This window comes from Neofelis nebulosa, chromosome 14, assembly GCF_028018385.1.
Source record: "Neofelis nebulosa isolate mNeoNeb1 chromosome 14, mNeoNeb1.pri, whole genome shotgun sequence".
NCBI lineage: Eukaryota > Metazoa > Chordata > Mammalia > Carnivora > Felidae > Neofelis > Neofelis nebulosa.
Window position 1 is genome coordinate 41,501,368 of NC_080795.1, and position 12,324 is coordinate 41,513,691.

Sequence of the window (12,324 nt, forward strand, 5' to 3'; positions counted from 1 at the left end):
TAACTAATATTTCCATGACTAGTTTTTGTTATTCTTTTCATTTCACTGGTTATTTTAAAACCTTGGTTACTCTTAATTGTTGGGTCTATGTACATTAGCCATTACGTATCCTTCAGTTCTCTAAGATGAATCTTCTCTCACTTTTCTGACTGGAGCTGCTGCAGAGTTCATCACCTCATATAATTGGTTAGTGTACTTTATACATTCTGGGAGAACTCTATACCAGGCTAGATAGCTGCTTCTTTATTTCATAGAAATGACAGCAGTTGTTGAAATGATCACATTCCACTCCCTTTCCCCATAATGATTCTTAATTCACAGTCTCATCTTTTAAATTACTGAACTAAATCTGTGATTGATAGGTGGCTGAAGAAGGAATATTTGGTTGTTTTTAAATCGAAGCTTTTCTGACTGTAGCGTGCATTTTTAAAAGTGCCAGTATTCAAATAAAAATTACTCAAATTCCTAGGTGTGTTCAAGATCAATAAATTTAGAAAAAGCTTCAGATTCTTTGAAAGGAAACATGGCTGCTTTTCTAAAGTAAGTGCCCTTTTCTCCTTAATTTGAATTTAGTCCTCTGAGAAAAATAACTTTTGTTACTTTTTGTGTTTGTCCTGCATGTCTTATAAATAGGCAGTCATTTGAGAGCCAGTTAAGTTCAGATTTGTATAGTGACACAAAATTTAGAATTCTGTTACTCTTTTTGTGTATCGTGACATGGACATCACAATTTTAGGACCAAAAAATTTTTAAATCTGTTTCAAATTTTGTTACATAGTTTATGAAATGGTAGCTTGTTAAATGGCTTATTAATAAAGATTCGTTAATATGATTGTTTTTCCCAAACTAAATTATAAACTTTTTTTGTTTTACACTATTTTTACTGATCTAGGAATGTGTGTCTGGGGTTGGAAGATCTGCAGTATGTTTTCATGATTTCTTCACATGAGCTTTTCATTACATTGTTGAAAGATGAAGAACGAAAGCTACTTGTTGATCAGATGAGGAAGAGATCCCCTAGAGTAAATCTGTGCATTAAACCTGTAACTTCATTTTATGATATCCCAGGTTAGCTCTCTAGTCTGCTAGCAAAAATGTTGGCACATTTTGCACTTCTGTTATATTCACCCCTCAGTGTATTTGAGGATGCCCTCTCATGTGTTTTAGTTTATGTTTATGTCCATAATTAATTCGAAATTTACCAGTCTTCTGTAGTCCTATTTCTGTCTAAGCAGTGAAGTGCTGGGATGCTGCTCAGTCTGTGTTTAATGGAGATTGAGCCCTAGATATACAAAAGTTTAGTTGGTGAAAATAGACCAAGGTTCTATTGCTGATACATTCTTGGAGGTAAAATGAGAGCTGGGAGGGGTGCCTGGGTGGCTCAGTTGGTTAAACATCTGATTTCGGCTCAGGTCATGATCTCGTGGTTTATGAGTTTGAGACCCTTGTCGGGCTCTGTGCTGACAGCTCAGCCTGGAGCCTCCTTCGGATTCTGTGTCTCCCTCTCTCTCTGCCCTCCCCCCCCTTCTCAAAAATAAATAAACATTAAATTTTTTTCAAAATAAGAGCTGGGAGGGGAGTCCTGAGACTCAGGGAAAGTACAGGCTTTCGTGGATTTGAGCCTGCATCACTGTGATCTGCTGGCTAAGCTTCCACTTGGGCAACATTGCCATTTGTTACCTTGTTTTTTTGATGATTTTTTTTTTCCTTTTTGCTTTTATTTTACAAATACAAGTAGAAAACGTAGTGCTATTTGTTAATAAGAAACACAAGCTTTAGAGCTTAATATAAATGAGACCGAATTCAGTCAGTTTTTTTTTTTTTTTTTAATTTTTATTTTTTTTTAAATTTTTTTTTTCAACGTTTTTTATTTATTTTTGGGACAGAGAGAGACATAGCATGAACGGGGGAGGGGCAGAGAGAGAGGGAGACACAGAATCGGAAACAGGCTCCAGGCTCTGAGCCATCAGCCCAGAGCCTGACGCGGGGCTCGAACTCACTGACCGCGAGATCGTGGCCTGGCTGAAGTCGGACGCTTAACCGACTGCGCCACCCAGGCGCCCCTCAGTCAGTTTAACAAAACAGAATTGTAGCTGCTGTGAACCTCGCTACATTTAAACTAGTTGACCAGTTGTAAAGGAAAATGACATTAGACCTAAAACGCTGGGGATGGATTAATGAAGACTATCTGAAAGTTGAGTTGTAATTAGGGATTTTAATGATCTTTTTGGTTTCTTTGGGAAGGCAGTCCCTCCTTCTCTTCCTCTCCCTTTAAAAAACATTTTTAGGGTTTGTTTTAAATTTTTTTTTAATGTTTATTTTTGAGGAGGGGAAGGGAGACAGAGCGCAAGTGGGGGAGAGCCAGAGAGAGGGAGGTACAGAATCCAAAGCAGGCTCTAGGCTCCGAGTTTTCAGCACCAATGTGGGGCTCGAACCCACAAACGATGAGATTATGACCTAAGCCGAAATCAGGCGCTTAACTGACTGAGCCCGCGAGGTTCCCTCCCCACCCTTTAAAAAAAAATTTTTTTTTTTTTTAACGTTTGGTTATTTTTGAGAGCAAGCATGAGTGGGGGGGGGGTGACTGAGAGAATATTTATTAAAATGAAAATATATTTATACATGCTTTTGTTAACACATTATATTTGAAAGTAGGAGACTATCTACATAAGTGAATTTTTCCATGTAGCCCACCTAGTTCTTTCTATAGCCAGTTACTGATTTTATTTTTTTAAGTTTATTTATTTATTTTGAGTGAGCAGGGGAGGGGCAGAGGGAGGGAGAGAGGGAATCCCAAGCAGGCCCGCACTGTCAACCTACAGCCCGATGCAAGGCTTGATTCCACAACCCTGGGATCATGGTCTGAGCTGAAATCAAGAATCAGACCCGTAACCAGCTGAGCCACCTAGGCGCCCCCTAGTTACTACTAATTTTTATCTTCGTTTATAGTGTCATCTTTATTAAATGCAGGCCTAATACATACTGTTACATTTTTCTATGTGAGGATAAAATTAATATAGAATTTATACTATATTAAATTCTCTATATTGAGTTCTCAAGATGAGAGTGGTATTTCACTTATAGATAAAATACTTCAACACAATTTCAACAAATTATTCTTATTTTTGTAGGATTCCTTTGAATTGTCATTATTGAAACAAATCTTTCTTTCTTAGCCTCAGCAAGTGTCAACATTGGTCAGTTGGAGCATCAGCTGATATTGTCAGTGGATCCCTGGAGGATTCGACAGATTTTAATTGAATTACATGGTATGACTTCAGAGCGCCAGTTCTGGACAGTGTCTAACAAGGTTAGAAACGCTTTGTCAACAGCAGATAAGAAAGTTACTCTTTTTTTCTGATGTAATTTAATAGAAGAGTTATTCCCTGAACTTCTTAAGAATAAAGACCCCTATTTGTCAACAATATTAGGACCTTTACATGACAATAATTACACTTTGAACATCCATTGTTGGAGAAAATACAAAATGTCAAAAAGGATACTTTTAAATCCGTAACGTCTAAAAATAAGTTTGTTATGTTGTCGTGGCATCTCCGTATATTTTAAATACAGCTGTAAGTGTATGTATAAGGTATATTTACGCAGTCTGTAGCTGCTACTTCCTATGTGTTTATAGAGTATTTTTGTTTTTATTAATGCCCTCTTGAAGTCTAAAGCCTAAAGGTTGGAACCGATTCATTAAACTTTTTTATAGGGCATTTCTGGCTTTACCTGTTCATTTAAAAATTCCCAGCTAATGTATTTACCTGATTCTGAAGTTATGTATTTAAAACCTTTCCTTGGGGCGCCTGGGTGGCGCAGTCGGTTAAGCGTCCGACTTCAGCCACGTCACGATCTCGCGGTCCGTGAGTTCGAGCCCCGCGTCAGGCTCTGGGCTGATGGCTCGGAGCCTGGAGCCTGTTTCCGATTCTGTGTGTCCCTCTCTCTCTGCCCCTCCCCCATTCATGCTCTGTCTCTCTCTGTCCCAAAAATAAATAAAAAGCGTTGAAAAAAAAATTAAAAAAAAAAAAATAAATAAAATAAAATAAAACCTTTGCTGCATGCAAAGTGTGGATGAAGATAGCTTTTCGAACACCATTTCAGTGGAACGGAGCTAAAGCTACAGGGAAAGAGTCCGTGTATGCAGGAGAGAAGTATGGCGGTACTTCTAACTCACTGCGTACCGCTCTGCTGAAAATGTAGGAGAAAAGCAGCCGGGCATTCATGTATATTTTATGGGATTTGAACACAAAAGTGCAGTGAAATGAAAAATTTCTCTGAACATTAGTGTTGGGCATCATTAGTGTTGACATTGTTAGTGCTCATTTTATAGATGAAGTAGAATAGCATAGAGGGAGTTCTGATCTGAATGCCTGAGTTTGAATCCCAGCCTCTATACTTATTAGCTGTATAATCAATCTTGCGCAAGTTAATTTGACATCTGTGTGCTTCACTTTTCTTATCTGTAAAATGAGGTTAATAGTACCTATTTCATAGTGTTGTGGTGAGGATCACATAAGTTAATATATAGTCCTCGTGCTTTTTTTCCTTCTTTTTTCCTGTGGACTATCCTTTAGAAAGTTCCAACCCATTTAATTTATTACTGGCTTATAGTGAATATGTCTGTTTTGATTAACATTTCATTAGAGCTGTCATTTTCCTTTTTCTATGAAAGTGATCTTTGCATGATTATTTTAAATGTGATTGAAGATGATTGAAAGATTCTTCTCTAGATTTGGCTTTCTGTGTGTGTATTGTGTGCATGTGTATTTATGTATTTTTATTTCTTCTAGTGGGAAGTACCTTCTGTTTATAGTGGGGTCATCCTGGGAATTAAAGACAATTTAACAAGAGATTTGGTTTACATTCTGTTGGCCAAAGGTTTACACTGCAGTACTGTTAAGGTGAGTAAAAGCATATGTCAACTACTGGTTAAAATATGCTTTATCAATTTTATCGTAAAACCCAGGTATCAGAATCTCCTATATTTTCCTTGATCTTAAAAATACAGCCCTAGGCCTAAAGGGTCTTTTCTCCCCGCTCTTAAAGGATATTTTAAAAGGTGTTTTGGTTCTTTTTCCTCTACCCTCACAACTGTACCAAAGTGGTCTTGGATATACAGATACTGCTCCATTCCTTGAGACCATGAAAATTATTTAGTGTATCTTTTAGGATTAACTTAGTAAAATTGTGTTCCAGGCTGTAAGAACAAAACAAAATCCCTTAAGATTACTTTTGTAGTTTATTTTACACAAGGAGTTTGTAACTGTTTGGGAAGTTGAGACCTAAGTGAAATGTTAAATGATACAAGATGGTAAAATTGCATGAGTAATAGTATAGTAAATTCTATAGCCAGGTTAATAGCATTTCCAAATTTAGTTCCAGCAGAAATCCTGCACTAAAGCCCGAAGCATGAATAAGTTAGCGAGGTAAAGGGGGGAATGGCACCATGTGGAAAAGCTCAAAGATAAGAAATAGGATGGTATACGAGGGGACCGGAAGCAGTAAGCTGATGTTAACAGTATCATTTGGTATGTGAGGCTAGAAGGGGAAATAAGATGTAGCCTGTACAGACCCCGTGAGCATTGCTAAGGTGGTTGGTTTTTCTAGATGAGCACTCTTCTAGCTAGAAGTCAAGTGTGTAGACATCACAATTTGTTTGGTTTTGTTAGATATAATTTATTGTCAAACTGGGATACATACAACACAAAGTGCTCATCCCAACAAGTGCTCTCCTCAGTGCCCATTAGACATTACAGTTTTAAGGGAAGCGGTATCCAGCCTTTTTTCTTGTCTTTCCTAAAATTGATCTGCCTGAAAAACTCTTTATGGTTCATGTGTCCTGTTGTTTTTCCTTTTCACATTCCATTCTTTTTTCACAATTGCCCTTTTCTAGCTTACTTTAAAAAGGTGGAGGGAGGGGTGCTTGGGTGTCTCAGTCGGTTAAGCGTCTAACTCTTGATTTCAGCTCAGGTCATGACCTTGTCCTGAGATGGAGCCCTATGTTGGCCCCGAATGGAGTGTGGAGCCTGCTTGGGATTCTATCTCTCTGCCCCTCCCTGCTCACTCTTGCTCTCTCTCACATTCTCTCTCTTTCTCATTCTCTCTCATTCTCTTTTTCATTCTCTCTCTCTCTAAATATTTAAAAAAAAAAAGGGGGGGCCATATTTTAGCTTTATAGTAAGTTTTGAAACCAAGTGCTGTCAAGGCTTCCTTTGCAAATGATTTTGGCTAGTCTAGGTCTTTTGCTTTCTTATTTATTTTTAAGATTTTATTTAAGTAAACTCTACACCAAATGTGGGGCTTAAATTTATAACCTTGAGATGAAGATTGGCATGTTCTACCAACTGAGCCAGCCAAGTGCCCCTCCCCTTGGCTTTTTTAATATAAATTTTAGAATCAGCTTTTCAGTATTTACTGGAAAAAAAAAGCCTGCTGGGATTTTGATTCAGATCGCAATGAATCTATAAATCAATTTGGAGACAATTGATAACAATATTATGTCTTTCAGTCCATGAACTTGGTATAGGTCTTCATTTATTTAGGCCTCTATTTATTTATGTCCTTATCTTGTTAAGTTCGGTAATTTTCAGCATACAAATCTTGCATGTATTTTGTTAGATCTATCCCTAAAGGCATGTATATTTTAAAATAAAAATAATGTAGTTCATTATTCAAAAAGTATTTGCACTACACTTTAGCATCTCCTTAAACTCTTCCTAAAACAATGCTTTTTATTTATTGTTATTATTTTCTAAAGTTTATTTTGTGAGACAGCAGGAGAGTGCATGTGTACGGGGTTGGGGCAGAGAGAGAGAATTCCAAGCAAGTTCTGAGCTGCTGGCGAGGAGCCCGATATGGGGCTTGATCCCATGAACCGTGAGATCATGAGCCAAAATCAAGAGATGGATGCTTAAATGACTGAACCACCCGGGCATCCCTCCAAAATTACTTCTAAGCTTAAAAATTTATATCAGGAAGTGAATATTATATAAAACTTTTTGAGAGGGCGTTGAACAAAGAACCTTTTGTAGATAGTGCTGTAAACCAGAGGTTCTCAAAGTCTGACCCCCACACCAGCAGCATTGGCTATATTTGGGAACTTGTTAGAAACGCAAAATGTTGGACCCCACTTAGACCTACTGAATCAGAAACTGCAGATGGGGCACAGCAGTTTGTTTTAATAAGCCCTCCAGGTAATTTCTGATGCATGCTAAAGTTTGAGTACTATTTCTAGACCAGTACTGTCCAGTGGAAGTGCCATGCAAGCCACATATGTAATTTATGATTTTCTTGTAGCCACATTTTTAGAAGTACAAAAGTGATTTTAATACATTTGAACTCACTATATCTAAACTATTGTTTCAACAAATAAGCAATATAAAAATTTTTGAGTTTTTTTTTTTTTTTTTTTTTTTAAATGGGTGTGCTAGGTTTTCACTCAAAATCCAATGTTTTATGCTCAGAGCACCTCCCAGTTTGGACTGGTCACAATTCACATGCTCAGTAGGCACATGTAGCTCATGGCTACCATATTGGAACGTACAGCTCTAGACAGTAGTGAGCTGTTGAAAAGTTTATAATGGGGCATGCCATTAGCCCCTTTTCTCCTTCCACCCCTAAAATAACTAACATTTATTGAGCATGGAGACTGTTCTGCAGTTTTCTTATATATTTATTCTTTGACTTATTGGTCACACACACAACTGTGTAGAAGGTGTTAGCTCAGTTTTATAGGTGAAAAATCAGAGACTCAAAGGTAATAAATTGAGGTCACACAGCTAGTAAGTGGCACAAGTGTTAGGGTAGAAGCGAACAGACAGATGTTAAGAAGGTAAAATCTAGGGGCGCCTGGGTGGCGCAGTCGGTTAAGCGTCCGACTTCAGCCAGGTCACGATCTCGCGGTCCGTGAGTTCGAGCCCCGCGTCAGGCTCTGGGCTGATGGCTCAGAGCCTGGAGCCTGTTTCCGATTCTGTGTCTCCCTCTCTCTCTGCCCCTCCCCCGTTCATGCTATGTCTCTCTCTGTCCCAAAAATAAATAAAAAACGTTGAAAAAAAAAATTTAAAAAAAAAAAGAAGGTAAAATCTAGAATTGATTGTTTCCTCATGTGCTGTGGAAGGCAAGAGGGAGAAAAGAATGGAGAGAGATGTTCAGATTTCTGCTTAGGTTTCTGCCAGCTTGTGAATATGTAGAAAAACATTTTTGAAGGACTGATTATCCATTTTAAAATGTTTAGTTTGGGCCTGCAGTTGGAAACAGCCTGAAGCTTGGGAAATGGTCTGGGCTAGATATAGAGATTTGGGAGACGTCAGAGATCACCCAGGGAGAATATACAGAGCCTAGGGGATACGACATTGTGTCCCAGAAACAGTGGCAGGATGGGTATGAGGACCAGACACAGGTGGAGTCGTGATAGCCAGGGGAATAGAGAGAATGTCAGGCACAAGGGAGTGGGCAGCACGGGGATGCAGCCCCTGGGTTCTGTAAGATAACTAAAGAGTGTTTAGTCAGTTGAACAGTTAGAAGGTCTTTGTTTAGTGGGAGCTATTTCTTCATCGTGATGGGGGTAGGAGTAAAGGAGAAAACTGTGGGGAGGGAGAGAGAACGAACAAAGACTGCTCTTCGGAAAAATTAGAAGCGGACGTGTAAGAAAGGGATTGGATTGTAGTGAGTTTGATTTTTTAGTCAATTATGTGGACTAAGGTTGTGTACAGAGATTTTAGAATGTAAAACCTTGTTGGGGTGCCCGGGTGGCTCAGTCAGCGAAACGTCTGACTTTGGCTCAGGTCATCATCTCCCGGTTTGTGGGTTCGAGCATTGGGCTCTGTGCTGACAGCTCAGAGCCTGAAGCCTACTTTAGATTCTGTGTCTCCCTCTGTCTCTGCCCCTCCCCATTCATGCTCTCTCTTTCAAAAATAAACATTAAAAAATTTTTCTAGAATGTAAAACCTTGTTGAAGAGTATAAGATCCAATTCTTGATAGGTTAGGTATAGAAGGGTACTTGTCATGGAATCTATATGGGTTTTGTGTATACGTATGTATAGAAGATGTATAATTTATGTGTATTCTATATATGTATAGAACATGGATGGCTCATATGTATAAGATAGGCATATAGGTATATAATATACATTATGTATATGTAATATGTGTAGCTTATATAAAATGTATGTATGTGATGTGTATATAATTATGTGAAAGTTTTTTTGGTTTTACCATTTATATAAAACTAGTTTGATAATACAGCATATTTTTATGCTGTTTATTGGATATTTTTAAAAAATTATTTAAATTCAAATTAGTTAACATACCACTTATATCAGGAAGTGAATATTATATAAAACTTTTTAAGAGGGCATTGAGCAATGTTGTATCCCCTAGGCTCACGTATAGTATTGGTTTCAGGAGTAGAACCCAGTGATTCATCACTTCCATATAACCCCAGATGTTCATCCCAGCAAGTGCCTTCCTTAATCCCCATCACCCATTTAACCCATCCCCTGCCTACCTCCCTTCCAGCAACCTTCAGTTTGTTCTCTGTATTTAAGAGTCTCATATGGTTTGCCTCCCTCTCTGTTTTTATCTTATTTTTCCTTCGCTTCCCCTGTGTTCATCTCTTTTGTTTCTTAAATTCCACGGATTTTTTTTTAGACTACAAAAGAATTAAGTATTGGAATAAATCAGTGACACAGATGATAAAGATAATCTGGCCTCTTTCCAAGATCCGGTGTTAACCATTTAAATTAATCCTCCTTCTCTTTGCTCTGTTCTCACAAAGATGCACATTTTTCGATTCCAGAGGAAAAGCAATCCAGTGATTTCTTTCTTTCTCTAGGACTTTTCCCACGCCAAACAGTTGTTTGCTGCTTGTTTGGAGTTGGTAACAGAGTTCTCACCAAAACTCCGTCAGGTCATGCTGAATGAGATGCTGCTTTTGGATATTCATACGCATGAAGCTGGAACAGGGCAATCAGGAGAGAGACCTCCTTCTGATCTTATTAGTAGGGTGCGAGGATATCTGGAAATGAGGCTTCCTGGTAAGACTTTCACAAAGCCAAAGTTCAGAAATACAGTACTCAGGTAATTGTGGGGAAGAATCTAAAAAAAACATTTGCTTGACTTTTTGCCATCTATAAAAAAGTTACCTCTCTTCTAAAACAGAAATCTGACATGGAGTTCACTTGAGAACATTGAGGATAATGTAGGAAACTATTCATTTCCAAGAATTTCCATAACAAAGTACCACAAGCTAGATGATGAAAACAGCAGAAATTTATTCTCTTATACTTTTGAAGGCCAGAGATCTGAAATCAAGGTGTTAGCATGGCCATGCTCCCTCTGAAGGCTCTGGGGAAGAAGCCTTCTAGCTTCAGGTGGCTCCCAGCAATCTTTTATTCACTCCCATCTCTGCCTCCTTTGTTACGTGGCCTTCTCAGGGAGTGAGAGTGTGAGTGTGTGTGTGTCTTACAAAGGCACCAGTTATTGGATTTAGGGTGTGTGCTAATTCAGTATGATTTCATCTTAACTAAGTAGATATGTGAAGGTCCTGTTAAGTGAGGAAACTCTGAGGTCTTAGGTGGAAATGAATTTTGAGGGGACACTGTTCAACACATTACAAAATTATATTGCAGTTTTAAGATACTTTGTTAAAGAATCAAAATGTCATTGAAAGTACAGATTGAAAGTTTAATTCCTCATTACTATCATAGAAATAATCAGAATGGTTGCCACTGGGTCAGGAACTCAATTGTCACTTCAGGAACAAACCTTGTGTGTCCAGTTCTAAGTATAAATATGCCATTATGAAAAGGGCTTATCATAAAAATTATCTCTGTTGTATGTAAATCTTACTTAAAGTAGTTTCTTAATTTTACATGTTTTAGAGTAATTAAATCATACTATACACATTTAAAGCTGTAAGCAGTAAAATTGAAGTGTAACGGAAGGTGCTAGTAATGTGTCAAAGCAGAAATGGCCACTGGCCCTCTTGGGTCTTTTGGAGTAAGTTAATTGTTAATACATTCTGATTTCTAGCAGAAATTACAACCATGGATCAGGATAAGGGAGGGGTGCAAAAAGGTGTTATCTGCCATCACCTCCTCCCTCTCTTTTTAGGGAAAAAAATTGTTCCCTGGTGATACTGGGCTGATTTTGATCAAATTAAATGCATACGCTCTGTAAAAGACAGAGGGTGTTAACGTGGCTTGGTCTGGCTCTACTATCAGGAACAGGAAGTGATCTTTTTGTGTGTGTGTGTGTTTATTTTTGAGAGAGCATGAGGGAGGGGGTGGACACAGAGAGAGAGGGGGACAGAGGATCCAAAGCAGGCTCCATGTTTACAGCGACAAGCAGTCCTTTATGTGGGGCTTGAACTCATGAACAATGAGATCATGACCTGAGCTGAAGTTGGACACTTAACACTGAGCCACCCAGGCATCCAAAGGAAGAGGAAGTGGTCTTCATTGACAACAAATCCAACCTTCATTTATAAATAAGGGCTACTTCTTCTAAATTAATTATTTAGATTAATTATTCTAAAACCACTGATGTCTTTTGGGAGAAATTCCCTAACTTTTAATACTTTGTACTAAAAGGTAACTTTGTGTTGAGACACGTGTCTTAGTTATGTTCCTTGGATTTCAGCAAATTTGAATTCTAGGCCTAGTAGAGATGATGAATTGTATATTGCAGATGCTTAAAGGGAAGTTTAATCTCCAAATCATTGCTTCTCAGGCTGTATCAGAATTCTCCCTAGATTCTGATTTATCTTTAAGAATTGTTGCTGTACCCTCCCCCACTCATGCTCCCTCAAAAAATAAAAATAAAAAAGGGCACCTGGGGGGCTCAGTTCGTTAAGTGTCTGATTTCAGCTCAAGTCATGATCTCATGGTTCATGGGATTGAACCCCCTGTCAGGCTCCATGCTGGGTGTGGAGCCTGCTAACATTCTCTCTCTCCTTCTGCCCTTCCCCTGCACACGGGTGCAGTCGTTCTCTCTCTCTCTCTTAAAAAAAAAAAAAAAAAAAAAAAAAAAAAAAAAAAAAGGGCGTCTAGGTGACTCAGTTGGTTAAGCTTCCAACACTTGGTTTCGGGTCAAGTCTGATCTCACGGTCATTGAGATCAAGCCCTGCATGGGACTCTGCGCTGGTAGCATGGAACCTACTTGGGATTCTGTCTCCCCTCTCTGCCCCTCCCCTGCTGATGCTCTCTCTCTCAAAATACACTTTATGGAAGAAAAAAAAAAAAGGAAAAAAATTAAAATTAACAAAAAATCCAAACCATTGCTGTATTATTAATGGGGAATGTGGGTGAATAAATGAAGCC

At 38.4% G+C, this 12,324-nt stretch overlaps 1 protein-coding gene across 4 annotated transcripts in view; it reads left to right on the forward strand.

Moving 5' to 3' along the window:
• Positions 1-12,324, forward strand: part of INTS8 (integrator complex subunit 8) — a 53,514-nt gene that overhangs the window by 20,546 nt on the left and 20,644 nt on the right. For all 4 annotated transcript variants that reach the window (XM_058698604.1, XM_058698606.1, XM_058698607.1 and 1 more), the window contains 5 exons: positions 470-540; positions 893-1,068; positions 3,177-3,310; positions 4,794-4,904; positions 9,837-10,038. In XM_058698604.1, coding sequence (XP_058554587.1) covers positions 470-540; positions 893-1,068; positions 3,177-3,310; positions 4,794-4,904; positions 9,837-10,038 — 694 coding nt within the window. The remainder of the gene's footprint in view (positions 1-469; positions 541-892; positions 1,069-3,176; positions 3,311-4,793; positions 4,905-9,836; positions 10,039-12,324) is intronic.